This window comes from Neophocaena asiaeorientalis, unplaced genomic scaffold (genome assembly GCF_003031525.2).
Source record: "Neophocaena asiaeorientalis asiaeorientalis breed wild unplaced genomic scaffold, Neophocaena_asiaeorientalis_V1.1 scaffold277, whole genome shotgun sequence".
NCBI classification, from domain to species: domain Eukaryota; kingdom Metazoa; phylum Chordata; class Mammalia; order Artiodactyla; family Phocoenidae; genus Neophocaena; species Neophocaena asiaeorientalis.
The window spans coordinates 158,292-178,660 of NW_020173947.1; the positions used below are offsets into that span (position 1 = coordinate 158,292).

Genomic DNA, 20,369 nt, shown 5'->3' on the forward strand with positions numbered 1-20,369 from the left:
AAAAAAAAAAAAAAAAAAAAATGTTGGTGGGGATAGTAAGTTAGCTTGTGTAAGTGCTAGAGAGATAAATGTCCCAGAGTTAGAGGGAGGAGGATGTTGCTATTTTATCTTTTAATGGTCTGAGAAGGTCTTACATATTAAGGTAACATTTAGGGAGAACCTGAAGTAAGTCAGGGAGCAGCATGTGCCACGTGCACATACTTGTAAAGAGCATTCTAGGTAGAGGAGACTGCAAATGAAAATGGCACAAGATGGGAGAGTGCTTGAAAAGTTAAAAGAAAGAAACAGCGCATCATCGTGTCTGGTACAGAATGAGCAAGGTTAGAGAGCGACTGGGCTAAAATTCCATAGGCCTAGTAGAAACTGGAAGGATTTACACTTCTATTCTGAAAGGGGAGAGACTCCGTTGTAGGATTCTAAGATGGGAGCTAAATGATCTGTCTGACTTAAATTTTAACTGGATGACTCTGGCCGCATTATGAAAAATAGCCAGAACTCCTGACAAAGGGCCAACACAGGAGAATCAACTGAATGATTGCTTCAGTAATTTAGGCAAGAGACGAGAGTGATGTGGACTGGGGTGTTAGTAGTAGAGATGATATGTAACAGTGGGATTTGGGATAAATCACCATTGTGCTTGGAAACATAGACACCATTGAAAATAATTGTTTCAGGGAGCAGTGGTCGAGAAAAGTCACATTGAAATAGGTTTAAAAAATCATTTGTCAAAAATTAATAATAATGGGCTCTGGGCATTTATTGGTATATAATGAATTAGGAGTTATGATTTTTAAATAATCACATTCTTTCACATAAATTTAATTATGATGGTCATGGCCATGGTCAGTCCTAAATCATTCTAAAAAGTCCAAGCCAAATTTAAAACTCTATTTCATGGATTTATTGCCCTGTACATACTTCTTCCATCCCCTGACTTTCCTCAGTGCCATTTTTTGTGAACAACTTGGAAAACAGTTGTAGAGGGAAGAAGAGATGAGTCCCTTTTCAATCAATTTCACTCTTCTTGGGCAGACTTTAAAGGTCAGTTGGAAATAAAGTTGAAACCAATGATTAAGGAAGGTTTGGTACCAGCTGGATCTGCTTTGTCCCTGCCTTAGTCATTTAAACAATTACTGATAATTTCTGAGTGATAGAGACAAGTGAGAACAATTGTTTTATAAGCTTCTGATGTGTATTAAGATGCTTTTATGTACATAAATATCACTTATCAAAGATCAGGTAATAGAATATGAGGATTTGGGGTTTTGAAAGTTAAGCTGATGTTATTGCTTATATAATAGAGCTGCACATTAATAGATGAAGAAATTAGCTTTAGGGAATTTAAATAACTTGCCTGAACTCTCAAATTAGCACAACTGTGAGTCACTCAAATTCTCCTTAAAATGACCTTTCCATTACTCCATGCTTTTTCCTTTTCATTAATACTTTAACAATATATTATACCTGATTTATGCAACAATGTACTAGGCTCTGTGGGGCAATTTGAAAATGAATAAGTCCTACTTAAGAGACACTGTTAGCCAATTCAACATACAGCTGTGAAATTTTAACAGAGAGTTATGTCATTGTATAATACTGCCAAGCTAGTAGTATGGATTGTTACATATTTGATATGTATGCATGCAGGCACACACACACACACACACACACACACACACACACACACACAAAAGGATGTTGCTCTTATCCTTCTCTATATAGAAGGAAATGTAAATTCCACATATAAGTTGATGAGTTAAAAACTTTTGCTCAAATCTTGCAACATCTGATTTAACATATATATAAAAGCTCTTCCAGTTGGATATTAAATAACTCTGTTAAAAAAAAGAAAACTGAAATTGCAGAATTTCTTTAAAAATACTGATAAAACAGTGTATTATACTATATAAGGTACATTTAAGGCAGGAAACAAAACACAATTCACAGCTTTAAATATTTATATCAATAATATACATAATGAAGACAGGGAAATGAAATTTCCCACTCAAAGAGGTAGAGGAAAAAGTAAAACAAAAGCAACACATGAAAGAAAACAACTAAGATAAAAGCAGACATTAATAAGGTAAAGAAAAGAGAACAGTAGAACTAATGAATAAAGCCAAATGATGATTCTTTGAAAAAATTAACAAAATAGACAACCACCAGATAACTGACTCAAGAGAGGAAAAAAATATGAAATTATAATTATGAAGGCAGAAATAACCAGTGAAACAGGAAAACATGAGATTATTTTATACAACCTCATGTAAAACCTGAAAATGAAAGTTAAATGGGTAACATACTAGGATAATTCAAGTTATTTGAATTGACCCTGATAGAGAAAGAAAACTTAGACTCATTCCTACAGAAGAGACATGGAAATTTACTAACAAAGTATTCCACCACAAACACATCATGCCTAGATGAATTCATAGACCAGGTGATCTCAATGCTACGTAAATTGCCCTGTAGCTTAACCAATGCAGTAAAATTTCCAAATTATTTTTATGATGGAATTATAATATTGAAACCTAAACATGATAAAGGTATCACAGAAGAAAACTATAGACTTATCTCACTTGTAAATATTAATAGAAAAATCTTAAATGAAATTTGAGTGAACAGTTCAATAAAGAAATTAAGTAAATAATACATAATGATTGAGTGGAGTTTAGGCTGAGAACAAAAATGGTTCAGTTTTAGAAACCCGTTAATATAATTCATCTTAGATGTAAGAAAAACAACCATATAACAAATCTTAATAGATTTTGAAATTACTGTGACAAAATTCATGCATTTTTCATAAAAGTACTCAAGAATCTGTGGAATACACACATACTTACACACACACCCATATATCCACTCATATATATATATGTGTATATAAATATATATAGTATATACATATAGATATATAGATGTAGATGTAATCTCAGTCATAAAACCACCACTTACTTGATACGAAAACATTAGAGGTATTCTTACTAAGGTCAAAAAGAAAACAAGAATGTCTAGCATCTCCTTTACTATTTAATATTGTAAATATAATTTAACATTATATTTCTCTTTAACATTGCATTGTTGATATTATTTTTTACAATAAGATAAGAAGGCATATTTATTGATTGGGTAAAAAGGCAAAAGATTTTTGTGAAAACGATATAATAGTAATATACTTGGAAATCTGAATTCAAATAATAAAAATATCACTAAGGTAGCAGGATACACAATTAATATACAAATATTAATAGCATTCATATATGGTTTTGAAAATCTATAATTAAAGAGAAAATTACATCTATAATAGGAAACAAAACTGAGAAAAACTTAGGAATAAACTTAGGAAAGTTGTTGAAATCTATGTAATTAAATTTTAAATTACTACTGAAAGCCCCAAATTGTACTTTAACATGTAGAAAAACATCCCTTGTTCTTGATATGAGAACTCAACATCATAAATACATCAATTCCACCTAAGCTAATTTGTAAATATAACGTGATATTTTCTGATATCAAAAACTTCATTCTAAATTTTTCCTAGGAGAATAAACATGTAACTATACTAAGAAAAACCTTGAGAAAGAAGAGTGATGAGAGGTAAATAACCCTATCAGATGTTAAAATATTTTATAAAGAGTTTATAATTAAAAGAATGTAGTTCTAGCACATGAATAAATTGACAGAACACAGAATCCAAAAAGAGACTCCTTACTGAGATTATATTTAAAATGTGGCACTATATGTCACTGGGTAAAAATAAACTTTTAAAATATAATAATGGATCAATAAAGTTCCGTTTGGAAAAATAATAAAATTAAATCCATGCCTTACACCATACCCGAAAATAAACTCCAAATGGATAAGAGATGTAGTGTAAAAAGGGATACCATATATATACTAGAAGTAAACTTGGAAAAATGCCTTTATAACTTAGATGTGGCGATATGCTTTTAATTAACACTAAAAATCTAAAGGCAATAAAAGAAAAAAATAATAAGCTACATCAAAAACTTGCCATGGCAAAAAACATAAACAAACCCATCATATTTAAATTCAAAAGACAAATTTGGAAATAAGTCTTAAAATGTATATCACAGATAAAGATAAATATTTTTAATATATAAAAACTGTGAAAGTGAAAAGTATAGGACCAAAAAATTAAATAATGGACAAAATACATGAACAGAAAGATTTCTTTAGAGAAAAATATAAAAACTCCCTTAAATACATGAAAATTATGCTCAAATTCACATGTAACAAGAAAAATCTAAAATATAAGTGTTGAGATTTTTCATAATATGAGACTTTTATTTCTCACATAAAAATTCACAAAAATTCAAAAGCTTGACAACACTATCTTGGCAAAGCTGTATGGGGAAATTAACTCTCATGCTTTGCTCTTGGGAGTGCGAAATGATAAAAATCCTTATGGAACAGAATATTACAATAATTAAATTATATATACATTCACCTTTTGGACCAATAATGCACTATTTGAATATACAGCTCCAATAATATGCAAAAACATATGCACGAGTTTTTTATTGCAGCATTTTCTGCACTAGCAAAACAACCCAAATCTACTCTGGCGAAATCACACAATGGAATACTGCAAATTTGCAGAAAGAATGATAAAACTTTTCATGAACTAATATGAAGTGATTTTCAGGTATATTATTAATTTAAAAAAAAACAAAGCACTAAAATATATATTTGGTATTCTATTAGTAATAAATAAAGGGATTTACTACTAGTAATAAAGAATGGGATATAATAATATATATAGAATATATATACATATAATTACATATTTATATTACATATGTATATGTGTGTGTGTGTATACATCTTTGCCAAAAAAGTAAAAAAAAAAAAAAAAAAAAAAAAAAAAAAAAAGAGCAAAAAAAAAAAAACTAATAAAAAGAAATATAAGAGCCATAAACAAGAAACTAATGAAATTGGTTACTTGTAACGGTGGGTAGTAGTGGGTAGAAATATGACACAGAAGCAAGAGGGAAAATGAGAACACTCTGAATACACAATTTCATATAGTTTTGACTATCAACCAATATTAATGTTTTAATAATGTTTTAAATGTTCAAAAAGTAATCTCAAGAAAGATGGAAAAAAACACAGAAACGTGCCTATCTGTATATCAAATAGATACCATTACTACAGAATTTAGAAAAAAATTCCAAATAATTTTTAAACACAATTTTCTGACTATATATAGCCTCACTGGAATACATTTAAAGTTAGATAACTTTAAATACCTTTTGAACTTTAAAGTGTAATTTTGCTATATTAGGACGCAGCCGCTTTAACATTATTTTGTGTACATTGGAGAATTCAGAAAATGAGGAAAGATACTGATGTTACCTAGAATCATGGTTCTCACTATGGGAGAAGAAATACACAAATGAAGAGGAGACAAGGAAGAACTCTGGTGCTAGACTGGAGTCAGAGGGATCAGTTACTCATGAAGACATACACACACACACACACATGCACACACTTCCCAGCTCTATCAAATGAAAGGGACTAGAAACAATGGTACCAAATAGCAATGAGCACACATAGCACCCACGTCTTCTCCTTACCTTTCATCACTAACATAAACAATGGCTCCTTGGTGAAATTGAAGATTCCAGGCCTAGGGCAAGAAAAACATAAAGTGAAGCTGGAATATCTTATGCCAGCAAGTTAATAAGTGCTCAAAATTTATGGCTTCCTCTCAAAAACCCATAACCCAGATCTAATCATGAGGAAAACATCAGACAAACCCAACTGATGGACATTTTACAAAATACTAGTTCTCCTTAAAACTGTCAGGATCATCAAAAAACAAAGTCTGAGAAAACTGTTACATCTAGAAGAGCCTTAAAAATCATGACAGTTAAATGTAAGGTGGTATCATGTGGGATCCTAGGACACAAAAAAGTACACTAGGAAAAAACTAAGAATTTAAACAAAATATAGGTTTCTGTTAGTAATAATGCATCAGTATGGTAAATAGTTGTGAGAAATCTATCATACTAATATAAGATAGTAAAAGTAGGGGAAACTATGTGGTATATTAGAATTTTCTGTACCAACTTACAACTTTTCTGTAAATTAAAAACTATTCTAAAAAGAAGTTTGCTAAGAAAAAAAACACCTAGCTCATATTCAAATAAAACGGTGGTAGTGGTAAGGAGGATCTCTTTCTCTAATACAGAAAACACAGGTGTAAAATCAAAAATGTATCAAAGAGCAGTACCAATATATCACATTGCACAATTGCTTTCTTCAGTAAGAAATTATCTGAAGAATTTACTACCTAACAGCCAAAAGTTTAACCTTTCCTAATGTAGAAAAAAATAGCACTGTCAGAGGAAAATATTTTAACTGATATATTCTGCATATGTACAGGAATTGGATTTTACAAATTTATGCTTTCTGAAAACAATTTTATTGTATATGGTAATGACTGATATATTATCTGTATCAAATCCTATCCTATTTGAGTTTTTCTATCTAAGTTCAAATTTATGGATATCAAAACATGACTATTGAATATATTATTATATTTCCTTTTTACTAAATTAAATAACTCCTGGACAAATTATTATTCATTTAAAAATTTTATTAGAATTTGTACCTATTATTTATTCTAATCACATAGCATATTTAAAACCAATGATAATACACTATGGCTTACCAACTTTAATCCAGAGAATAATCTTAATGTATGTTTGTAGATAATATTTTATAGTTAAAACTACAGTTTTTATTCATATAAAAATCAGAATTCTTAAATAGTTACTATTAAAATATGCAGGATTATTTCAAAATATGGAATAGTGTTTCTTTTCAAATGTAGAACTGCAATTTACATATTTGGAAGAACTTAACTTCTTTTTTAAAATTCCAAATACGGACACTTCTATAAATGTTTAATAGAACGCAAACTGCTCAGTTGAGAAAAAGTGAAAAATAAAACCACATGGGAAATGATAAAAGACACAGGAACCATTTTAACATGGCTTCCATTGGCTAAAGATGGAACAATCTGAGCATCAAAATGAACAACAAGAATGATAATGTATCATGCTGAGTAAAAGGAGAATCCATGAGTCCATATTTACATTACTACTACTAGCAGACTACTACTACCGCTGCTACTACTACTAGTAGTAGTAGTACTACTTAAATGGAAGGAGTAGAGGAGAAGGAAAAACTTTCATTTACAGAAGAATAACAAGAAAGAAAGAAAAGTAGGAAATAAAAAAATCATTTTAAAACCAGCAGAGTAATAACTGATTCATGCAAAATTAATCAAAGTATGCCTAAGCCATTTTGTGAAAATTTGTTTGGGAAAAGGATGTAGTCAGCCTCAAAGGCCTCAAAATTTTTTTGTTTGTTTATCTTATATATGAAGAGAAGTTTTTCCTTTTTACCACTTAACCAAGTTATCAAACTCATCAACGATAATTGAACAAACTGACATCATGTGTCACATGAAATAATCCTGAAAAAAGGACAAAATATCACCTAGGCAATATTTCTGTATTTAACTTGATTTCATTCATGAGAAACTAATCAGGCAAAATGAAATTAAAGAGCATTTGTGAAACAGCGGGCTTGGATGACTCAGAATGTCAATCTCACGAAAGACAAAAATCAAAACACAACAAATGTGACTGGTATACGAGTGCTCATTATATCATTCTTGTGACTTTCCTGTGGAGTAAAATTTTTCAGTAGAAACTATTGGAAAATATATGTCACTCACAAAATTCTCATTTCTTTGGTGTCCCTAAGAGCCACTCACTTAATTTTTTCTTTGATTTTTTTTGAATTTGTAATTTGATACATAAACTTTCATTTTAATGAAGAAGAAATTTGACTAAAAATAAAGATATTTTATGAGAGTTAAGTGTTTTTGCTTTGTACAGATTTTAGTGCTTTGTTTTAATTTTTATGTTGATTTTCATGAATTCATATGCTTGTAAAAGAAGTCTTTGTCCTATACTCCCTAGTATTCATTAGTCTTCTTTCCATATATTTTATGTTTAGATTGTTATCGTGGGAATGGCAAAAACTATATGGGCAATTTATCCAAAACACGATCTGGACTAACATGTTCGATGTGGGACAAGAACATGGAAGATTTACATCGGTATGCAAATTTCTTTCTTTCAATATATAGTATGTAGTGATAACAGCAGATAGGTATATTGAAGTACATTGGTATTTCTTTCTATTCATTTATATATTATAGTAAGCTAATAAAAACATTAGATTGATCGTTCTGTGCAACTCAATTTAACATTTTCTCTCTACATGGCAAACTTAAATAAACAATTCAAAGCAGTACATATTTATTGAGGATTTACTATGTGTTCTGCTGTGTAACAGGTGCCTCGGGAACATTAACAAAAAGAACATTAACATACATTTGGGCTTCACCTTTAAGCATGATATGGTCATACGGAGAAAACAATTACACAACTGGATAAGACATTGTATAATGAAACGTCAAATCTAGTGTTTCAAATAGTACATTATAGGATTATATTCTCATAATTATTTAATTATTAATATTAGTTTATAAAATTGATAAGTGACCATCTTCATGTATATACACACCTTAAAATTCCACTTAACTACTAAAAACTTATTGAGACATGTTTCCTTGTATAGCTTTATTCTGATACACATGATTTTTCTATAATTAAAGAAATGGATATGTAATTGAAAAAAATCTATATATTTCAGAGAATTAGAGATTTTGACATTGGACATATTCACAACAAAAGCAGTTATCTTCCACTTGACCCCAGCAGTAGTGCTTGTGTGTTTGAAATTACAAAAGACGCATGAGACATAGTTGCAACATAGAACAGAGTTTTATTAAATATCCTGGAATATATACAGCAGGATTAAAAGAAAAATGGTAGTGTCATTTTTTTTTTGTGGTACGTGGGCCTCTGACTGTTGTGGCCTCTCCCGTTGCGGAGCACAGACTCCGGACGCGCAGGCTCAGCGGCCATGGCTCACGGGCCCAGCCGCTCCGCGGCATGTGGGATCTTCCCAGACTGGGGCATGAACCCGTGTCCCCTGCATCAGCAGGCGGACTCTGAACCACTGCGCCACCAGGGAAGCCCGGTAGTGTCATTTAATAAAGTATCTACAACATGGTTGCTTTCTGTGAGTTGTTACCTCATTTGACCATCATAATCCTATGTGGAAGATATTTCTGTATGTGTGAATAAGAATTTAAGGATCCAGAGAAGTTGAGTCATTTTGCTCCTGGTTCCACTTTAGCTTTAAAGTTCTTATTCTCTTTCAAAATCTACTCACTAGTGGATGATATTTTTTTGACTAATATACTTCACAAACAAATAGTGATAGTTATAAAGCAGTGTTCTCTAACATAAATATGCAACTGACATATGTAATCGCACTTGTACTTTTTAAGTTTTCTAGTAGCCATACTTACAGAAGTAAAATTAAACAGGCACATTTTTAAAATAATGTTTTTATTAATCCAATATTTCTAAAGCTTTTCATTTCAATATGTATCTAACATAAAAATTATTAATGAGCTATTTTACATTTTTATATTAAAGCTACAAAATCTGTTGTATATTTATAATTATAGCACCTTTCAATTTGGACGAGCCACATACTAGCTTTTCTGTGGTTACTCTGGCTAGCAGCTACTGTATTGGACACTGTAGCTCTAGGACTTCAAAGTTAAGCAGAATTCTGCCATCATGGATCTCACTCTAGTATGGAATGGCAGAAAACAGCAAATGCCAATGTTATATTAGAAAATCCACGAAAAAAGCATATTTTACGTTATGGGGCTGCAAACAAGTGACACCCACACTTAAATGGTCAGGAAGTTTTCCTACAGGAAGGGATGTTAGTTGGGACATATGTAATAAGAAGGAGTTAGTCAAAGGAAGTGTAGGAGGAAAAGTACATCAGGCAGAAGAAATAACTTGTTCAAAAGCCCCAAAATGGAAGTGTATAAAAATCAGAAATAACTTTAATAAGGTTGAAACAGTATAATTTGGTTAATGTCCAGAGAAGAAATTCTCCAGTGGCAAAACCATACAGGACCCTGTAAGCTGTGTTAAGAAATTTGAAGAAAAAAGAAACAAAATTGAGTTATTTGTATTGAGGTGGATGGACCTAGAATCTGTCATACAGCGTGAAGTAAGTCAGAAAGAGAAAAACAAACACCGTATGCTAACACACACATATGGAATCTAAGGGGAAAAAAAAAAAAAGTCATGAAGAACCTGGGGTAAGACGGGAATAAAGACACAGACCTACTAGAGAATGGACTTGAGGATATGGGGAGGGGGGAAGGGTAAGCTGTGACAAAGTGAGAGAGTGGCATGGACATATATACAATACGAAACATAAAATAGATAGCTAGTGGGAAGCAGCCGCATAGCACAGGGAGATCAGCTCGGTGCTTTGTGACCACCTAGAGGGGTGGGATAGGGAGGGTGGGAGGGAGGGAGGTGCAAGAGGGAAGAGATATGGGAACATATGTATATGTATAACTGATTAACTTTGTTATAAATCAGAAACTGACACACCATTGTAAAGCAATTATACTCCAATAAAGATGTTAAAAAAAAAAAGAAATTTGAGTTTTATCCTAAGCATTAAAGGAATTCATTCAAGAATTTTAAGCAAGAATTGGCATGATTAAAATTAATGCTGATTTCAACACTGATATTTTTAAAAGCATTTTTAGAAATATGGTGGGGTGGATCTAGCTCTTCACGGACTTGTGAAAGACAACTCTGCCTTCAGTGATTCCATATTAGAAGTCTGACAGTTTTATGGTGGAAGTAGTTACAGTTACACTACAGAAATGTGCAAGAACAACAAATAAAGACCCTCTGCCCCCATACACATTTCAGAGTGCTAGTTGTTAAACATTTACCAGCATACCACTGGAAACACGTTGCATATTTATTCAGGGATGCAATGGTTATAACTCAATTCATTGAGTTTAGGTTTGCCTTTGGAAATAGTTAAAAGTCATGTGGAACCAACTTGTAGGATACTGATGAATGATTAAGTTGCATGGTACCATTTTGGTTTAAGAACAAACTATGACTGAGTAAAGAGGTAACACTGTGTGGTGGTTTTGAACACTGAATCTGGAAAGAGCCGTGTGTTCAAACACTTGTTCTACAGCTTAAAAACCATGTGACCCTAGAAAAATTAATTGTCCTCTGTGGATTTCAATTTTGTCAAATACAAAATTGCATAATCTTCTAGCCTGTCTCATCAGGTTGGTCTAAGGGCACATATGTAAGTCATCTGTAATAGAATATGTCACATAGTAAGTATTGTATGTCTTTACTGTCATATTGGTCCAAAAAGTAAATCCAAGTTTAGTAAGATAGCTCAAGTTTCTATGTTGAAGCTCTTCCCAATTTTTTAAAATGACACATTAATTATGTTCAAGCATGGTAGTAATTAGTAATCCAAAACAAATTAAGTTAGGATGTATAGTTTTCATGACATGGTCAGAATGGCCATGTGGAATTTGACTTCATTAATGTTACTGAGGTAAATGTAAATATTGATGTTATATGAGTGGGCATGGTCTTATAACATACAGTATTTTTGCTTTACTTTTGTAATAAATTTAGTTAAGATGTAAAATGAGAAAGGCTGAAGTGTTACTCAATTATCTGTCAAAAAATCATATTTTGTAACTATATGACCAATGAAATTTTAGAATTTAATAATTTTATTAGTACATTATTATTGTTTTCAGTGTATCTTCCAGTACGTTGTCATAGTAATGTTGCCAGTGATGCTTCTTTACATGTTTCTGAAACATGAAAAAAATACTTCTGCAATAGCTTGCATTTTCTAACTTAGATCTTTGTCACAGGGGTATTGTTACCTTGCCAGTATAGTTATTAAATAGAAGCAAAGTCATAAAATCTTTTATCACTTTATCTATGCTGATTATTCAGCCTTATTCCTGAGTTAAAGAACATCCTTCCAAACTGCAAGAACAACAACAAAATAAGTCAAAAAAAAAAAAAAAAAACCAAAATTCACTGCAGGTAGCTTGTGTTGTATCTGTAATGAAAGTTATGCACTAGGATTATATCTTCTTCGTGACATTTTGTTTCTCTTGGACAAGATGTGCATTTTGTGATGTTCAGAGTTTGTTGTTTATGCAGGCATATCTTCTGGGAACCAGATGCTAGTAAGCTGAATAAGAATTACTGCCGCAATCCTGATGATGATGCCCATGGTCCCTGGTGTTACACGGGGAATCCTCTCATTCCTTGGGATTACTGCCCTATTTCTCGTTGTAAGTATATTTTGTGATCTTTTTCAGGTGAACCATTTTAAATATACTGCATGCCCTCTAAAATGATACCTTAACCAGAGGTGGAAATAGTGTAGGAGGGCTAGAGTTGATCCCAAAATAAGGATGCATTCCAGACAACAACACACATACACACAACTTCATCTCTCCTCTAGACAAGGGGACAATCTGCTGACCTTTTAAAAGAGATTTTCCTCCCTCAAAAGATTTCTATTTGGAATTCAGAAGTAATACATGGCCATTGTTCTGACTGGGCTAGAAAGACCTCTCCACCCACCATCCCACCAATAAATACTAACTGTTCAGCCTCTGAAAGTAGCAGAGCTCTTAGCAAAGTCCCCAGCCCACTAACAGGTCCATAAACACATCAGAGATAGTTGTGCTTCCATTTTCTTCTCAGCTGTTTAGGCCAAGACTAAGAAGCCTGAAACATTCCATCTACTTCTCTGAGCCCAAGATGATTTTGTTTAAAAAGTATTAGCACATAAAGTAAAAGATATACGTAAAATGTATAATATATGTCTGATACACTTCATGTAAAAGAGCACCTATATAGCAATAAGTAAAAGATGAGATGATTTGAGAAAACTGAAGATGAATCTTCAAGAATAAACTTAATAAACAAATGAAAAGATATTAAAACTTAATAGTAAGAAAATATAATAATTATAATGAAAAGATAAAAGCATAAGAAATCATTTCCACCTATCAGGTTGGCAAATAAGAAGATGATTGCTAATGCCTAATATTAGTGAGAACCTGGGTAATCAGACTCTCTCAATACTGTGCTGCTCTGTGTACTGGGAAGCCTGTATTGAAGTCAGTTTGGGGAAACGTATCAGGATTTTCAACCTCTGCACGACTGACATTTTGTGCTGGATAAACCTTTGTTACGGGAGGCTGTCCTATGCATTATAAGATGTTTGGTAGTGTCCCTGGCCTCTACCCACTAGATGTCAATAGCATCACCTCCACTGAGAACTGCTAATGGAGAGTAATGTATATTGAGATGAAAATATATCCTCAATATGTTATTGATTGAGTGAAAAAGACTTATAAAGCTCTCTTAGTAGCAAGAGACCATTTTACTGTAGTACATGTCTCACAGCTGTTTATAGCAGATATCTATTTTTTTTTTTTTTTTGCGGTACATGGGCCTCTCACTGTTGTGGCCTCTCCCGTTGCGGAGCACAGGCTCCGGACGCGCAGGCTCAGCAGCCATGGCTCACGGGCCCAGCCGCTCTGCAGCATGTGGGATCTTCCCGGACCGAGGCACGAACCCATGTCCCCTGCATCGGCAGGCGGACTCTCAACTGCTGCGCCACCAGGGAAGCCCTATAGCAGATATCTTTAAACACTATGTTAAACTGCCTTCTTGTTTAAAAAAGACTCGTTTTATATGTTCAATAAGAGTCCTGTTTTAAGAATATTTTTCACATGAGACAAAGCAGTAGCAAGTACCTTGAAAATAGCAGCAAAAATACTCACTTTAAAAGAGATTAGATTAAGAAATGATGTTTGCTTTAAAACATAAAACACAAACACAAGTCTATATTTTCCATAATATACATCAAATTAAAGAGGTAATTTCTCACCATAAATTGTAACACTAGTCACGTTTCATGAAATTTTAGCATAAAAGCAAACTTTTAAAATATGATGTTAATCAATTTTATCTATAGTTAAAACTTGGAACTTCCCAATCTATTTTTAATAAAGAAATTTTCTATAATAGTAAGTAAATATCTTATATGTTCACAAAGAAATAGTATTTCATATTGTTATATTTCATTTCATCAGCTTTAATCATAGCCTTTCAAATTAATTAGTGTTCTCCTAATGTTCCTAACTTATCCCAGATTAGGGTTTGCATAGGTCCTGAAAATGTTCTTTTATAGAAGATGTCTTTCTGGTTTTAACATTAAAATAAACAAGCAAACAGACCAAACTTTCCAACCTCTCTGGTGTACAAAAAAATTTTTTTAATGGTGAAAGTTGTTATTTTTTTCTAAGTATTAGCTTTATTTCATGGTACCTCTTTGTGAAGTTTCTACGATTAAGAATAATGGAGGCTAATAGACTCTTCAATGACCTAGGAAGAAGGATAAAAGTCAATGACCTGGCTTCTAAAACAAGTTCTATTGCTTTCCCTATAGAATTCCAGATTTCTAAAAATCACAGTAGCCTAATTTTAGTACGTATAGTTAAGAGTAAAATGTTCCCATAGAGAACTGTGATTTGGCTTATAAATTTGAGACAAGACTCTAATAACTTTAAAGTTTTTAAAGCATATTTTCAACTAACATTTTTAAACTAAAAGTAATGTGCTATTGAAAGACTTCAGGGTGTTGCTAGTATTTGATTAAATGCTACTGCAGATAACTCATTTATTTCAATGTATTCTGAACATTAATTAATTTCAACAAATATTTCTACACTGTCATTTTTCTAACTAATATTTATAGCCAGGATTTATTTACAGTTTTCTTGCTGGTGAAAGGCTAATAAAATTTATCTTTAGAAGATTTGAGTTCTTATTTATTTAACTTCAGAGACTATATATCATTTTCATACTGCACATTTGTATTACAAACATGTAAAGGTTTGTATTCCTTTTTAAAAAATGCTTACAAAATAATATTTAACATATATTTTTAAGGTTCTCAAGATGCAAAAATAAAACTGTAGAAATGTCTATATTTGTCTATACACATATACACAGTATATCTTAGAAAATTCTTAAGTATTAAGAGAGCATAGTGGTTTAGAGTTTCAACTCTGATTTCCTGGGTAAGGATTTCAGTTCTATCACTTTAAGTGCCTTGGGTAAATTACCTCCACCTCAGTTTGCATTTATCTATTCATTTGTTAATAATTTTAAATTGTGCTCCTATTGTGTGCAAAGCCCTATATATCATTCTAGGTATAGAAAATATAAACGTTTCCTATGCTCAAATCGTTTTCAGTGTACAGAGGAGACATTTTACATACATAATCGCAAATAAAGTCATTTAAATACATACATATTAATATTAAAATATATAATAAGAATGGGAATACAAATGTCAGCGTGGAAAAAGGTGTGCTGTTCATAAAGTTTTGAATTTGAGTTGAAACTTTAAGGATCTATTAAAAGAAAGTTTTATTTGTTTTCAGTAAGAGCACATGCTTGGTTCTGAGGCCATATAAACACACACACACACACACACACACACACACACACACTCGTACACTTCCATAGGAAAAACTTTTATCATTGACGTGTTTTCCTTCTTCAGATTTAAGGTGAATCAATATAAAGTAAGATTTGTATCATATATAGTTGTTCAGATTTGAGTACTCTGGTGGAGAGGTAAAGGAAAAGTAAAAGAGAAGTAAAAATAGTATTTTAAGGTAAAATGGAAAAGGCCTAGAAAGCAGAAGAAACTAGAATGCTTTCAAAAAATTCATAATCTAACCAGCAACCCAGAATCTCTAGAAATCTGATTTTAAGTGGTAATGCAGCTTCTTCTAAATTGTGAGAAATATTGGCTTAGAGGAAAATCTATATATATACTCTTAATTATTAAAGCCCCTAAATGATAAGATCTACACATTTAAAAAAATTTAAATATTTTAGTAAGGTACAATAATGAACAAAATACTTTGTTGACGTTTTAACTTGATGCATAGAAATCGGAAACTTGATATGCAATTAAGAATACAATGAATAGTGTAGTCTTTCTCACCACAAACGATACACAGAATAGATATCTAGTTTTTTGTTTTAGAATTTTTATGTAAATAACTTGAGTGGAAAAAGCAGTATCCTTGATGTTTTAATGACCACAGTCGGCCTCCATCCTAATTTGTATTGTGAACTAAAACAATGACCTCAGGTGACTCTAAGACAAAACCATCCCCAAGAATAAACTAAAGGGAAAGGGAAATGATGAAATTTGTATGTTCACCTTTACGTTTATTCACTTAAAATATCTAGATCTGGAAAATGGACATAAATAAAAACGCTTTAGCATGTATTAATTTTCTCAAGATTTCCCATAAATAAAAATCAGATTTGCGTCTATTACAAAGGAATCCATATGCCATTTTTGTTTTGTTGCCGGTTTATTTGAGCTCAGGGCACTTCCAGAGACTAACAACCAGCTGGGTCTAAACAATGCCTGACTAAACTCTATGTCATCAGTTCTGGACAGTCACACACTAAATTCCAGGAAATGTACCTCATTCATGACTACTTAAGTATTTTCAAATCCTAGCATCCTCCAAGCCTTTCTCTTGGCAGCAATTAAACCCCACTCAGTAGGGAGGTTGTAAAAAAGTAGTGAGTATGAAATTTTAGTTATAATTTATTGGCAGTTTCTGGTGTTCTTTTTTTAAAATACTTTTCCCCTTACTACCTAGAAAAACCAGTCTGTGAAATATACTAACAAAGCATAATTATATTTGGCTATCCCTCTTTTTCCATGAGTGGCCTTGATTTCTATCTTCTCGAATTCTTAAAAAAGTTTTCTGAAACATAGGAAGTTTTAATTATCCTTAACCATAAGTAAAAAAAGTAATTTTCAGAAAAAATATAAATGGGTCAAATTAAAGCTACGTAGTTTATCTATATGAATGGCCCAAATAAACAATAATAAGCATTAGTGCTGTTCGGTGGAATGTTCATTGTGTACGATGTTTGGCATCTTGGGAGAATGAGGCAGCTCCTTGGTGCTAGCAGTGTAATTCAAACTGCCAACATCCATCAAACCACATACCTGATAACCTTCACAGTCATAAAACAGGGCTTTCCTCACATGACCCACTACCAGTAGGTGCATGCTTTCAACTTTGTCTAAAAGTGATACATAATTACTCAAAAGAGTATTACTGCATTTTATTTTTATTTTTATTTTTATTTTTATTTTTTTTTGCGGTACATGGGCCTCTCACTGCTGTGGCCTCTCCCGTTGCGGAGCACAGGCTCCGCTGCCATGGCTCACGGGCCTAGCCGCTCCGTGGCATGTGGGATCTTCCCGGACCGGGGCACGAACCCGTGTCCCTTGCATCGGCAGGTGGACTCTCAACCACTGCGCCAGCAGGGAAGCCCTGCATTTTATTTTTGAATAAAATGTAAAGAATTGTAGTAAATTATCCATTTATGGATATTTGGATTTCAATACACAATTGTGGTTCTATATAACAGAAATATGTATGTAAAAATTATGTATATACATATATATTTGTTTTTACAGGTGAAGGTGATACCACACCTACAATAGTCAATTTAGACCGTAAGTAATCTTTCAAAATAATATATGTGAGTCTCTATGTGTCAGAAGTGATGTCATTATTTTCTTCATAGAAAAATAACATCATTATATAAACTTCCATCATAAAAATAAAATAATCTATTTTATTTCATTTGAACATTTTTTTTCTGTGTGCATGTGTAAAGGTGTTACAAAGGCAACTGCATACTGAATATCAAAATTCAATGCTCTGTCACAAAATATGTTATATTTAACTTTGAAAAAAGCATGTATATTGCTTTTACCCAATTGGGGGCAGAAGGTATCCATTGGACTTTCACCATCCTTTAAATTAAATCAGGATGCTACAGTCAGAAAGAATGAAACCAGAAGGTTGGAAAGTTCTGCAGTGTCTTTATCCTGCTCTATCTTTAAAGCTCTTTGCATGCTCTACGAGGCAAAAGATGACACAATCTGAGAGGTTCAGTTAATCCTCAGCTTAAGGAAATCTGTTGGGAGCTGCTTGTATCCGATTTTCACACATTTCTTGGGCTGAAGGAAGTTACTCAAATGTTTTGATTTAAGAGACCACCTGCTGTGTCCCAGGCTGAAGAGCAAATGGAAATCTATTTTAGACCATGGACAAGAGTGGAAAGGATAAGGCAAGGAACACCAAGGAGGGTCAGGAAAAAGTTTACTTCAAAGAATTCTAAATTATATCTTTTGGATATAATGATTTAGACATAATTATGTCATTTGGATAAATTTTCAATTAATATAACTTTGGTAACATGTTGCAAAATGGTTCTACATTCTTACTATACAAATTCATGAGTAATAAACCAAATACAGTTTTTTTAATTTTCACTTAGGCTATTGCTTTTCATTGACATTTAGAAATAAGCACATTTAGAAATAACATTGTTCCATTTTATGTTGAGGTTGTTAAGGGAAATACAATTAATGTTAGACCTGAAGAACTTGTACCTAGTGAGCAAAGCCACTGTCACTATCATGGTAATGCTGTTGACCTTGAGTTGATTAGTTTTTCTGTGCTACCCATCTACTTAGATGAGGATAGCAAACATTTTGGGCCTGATTTGGCACTGTAGTTACGCTATTTACCTCCTTTTGTCCAAAATGTTCTTCTGACACAATAACAGTAATTACATTTGTGTAGTTACCATTGCAGTAAAGAAAGCTGAAAGGCACGGATTATTTCAAAATGTTTTATCAAAATGTTATGTTTGGTCCTCTTTTTAGATCCTGTAATATCTTGCGCCAAAACAAAACAATTGCGAGTTGTAAATGGGATTCCAACACGAACAAATGTAGGATGGATGGTTAGTTTGAAATACAGGTAATTATTAATAGACACAAATCATACATATCTGGATTATTTGCAAAAGTTATATTCCCAGCAGTATGGCCACGTGTAATCATGCAGGTTGTGCCCTCCACAAGGCACCTGTATGAGGGGGGGCACAAGAGGGGACTAATCACATTCTGCTTGCCAAAAGCCATGGATTTTGCAATTTGTGCCTCCAGAGATGGTGCCATTTTAAATGCTTACAAAGGTCCCATATGTGTTTGCATTGTCCCTGATATGGCACTTCAATTCTCGTAAAGCAAAAGACAACTACACAGAGAACCTACCTATACCTTGATATCACCATATAGTTATAATACTTATGTTATTAATTTCCCAATCTAGTATATTATGAGATTATTTTTTAACTTGTCTATGCACAATCATATCAAAAATTTTATATTTGTTTTAAATTTCTGACTTTTTAATTGTCATTCTAATGAAAAATAGCAATAATTTAAAATTCTAGAACATTTCATCATTAAGGAAAAGATTAACAAATTATACTGATAGTTGAACAGTCTTGAAATTATAATATTCAGTGTGGATAAAAAAATTCTTGACATGCCTATTTCTCAATGTTGTAAGGATCAATGCCATGTTCTATGTAAAATTTTTCAAAATATACTGTTATACAAAATTAAGATTAGTAGTTATGTTGTAAGAATTAAATATTGAAAACAGGAGTTAGCTTAAAACCTGATCATACAACTTTCTATGTACTACACATATTGTACTGTATGGTCAGAATGTTAAAGTATCTTTGTCTGTATCTATCTGTATTGGAGCCTCATCATGCAACATACACCAAAGTGCACCTGAATTCTAGCCACATTTTCCCTTGTTTTCAAGACACCCCATGTTTCTCTCTCTGAGCCTTTGTGCTGTGGTTCCCACTGTATGTTGTAGCTTTCTTCCTCTGTATTTTATGCCTGGAAAATCTTTCATTCTTTAAATACCAACTGTAATATCTCCTCTTTTTGGAAACCCTCCCTGTTCCTTTACCTCTAGCCTCCTAGAATAGCGGAAGAATATCCATTATTTTTAACCATAGCCAAATCACAGTGGCATTAAATTAGAATAGAGACAACTTGAAACTGAAGTGTTTTTTAAATAAGTCAATTCTTAACAAGCATGAAGTTTAAATACTTTGATATATATATGACTTTAGATACCAGGTAGAAGATGGCCTAAAGTTCTCTTTTAGTGTATCTTTCTTCCAAGGAGTAACTCATCAATTTTTATAAATATTTATGTTGATAATTGTAGGGTAGCTGTCCTGGGTGTGTAATACCGAAATAGATTTATGAAACTCACCATATTAAAGCTGCTGTGCAATATGAAGACTTAATGAAGGCTGTAAAACTGGGGGGGGGGGGGTTTTATTTTTTTTTTT

General features: G+C 32.4%; 1 protein-coding gene across 2 annotated transcripts in view; it reads left to right on the plus strand.

Annotated features, from left to right (window-relative positions):
- HGF (hepatocyte growth factor) overlaps window positions 1–20,369 on the plus strand; it is an 82,165-nt gene that overhangs the window by 52,370 nt on the left and 9,426 nt on the right. For both annotated transcript variants that reach the window (XM_024752838.1, XM_024752839.1), the window contains exons 11-14: window positions 8,059–8,161; window positions 12,219–12,352; window positions 17,608–17,646; window positions 18,868–18,964. In XM_024752838.1, coding sequence (XP_024608606.1) covers window positions 8,059–8,161; window positions 12,219–12,352; window positions 17,608–17,646; window positions 18,868–18,964 — 373 coding nt within the window. The remainder of the gene's footprint in view (window positions 1–8,058; window positions 8,162–12,218; window positions 12,353–17,607; window positions 17,647–18,867; window positions 18,965–20,369) is intronic.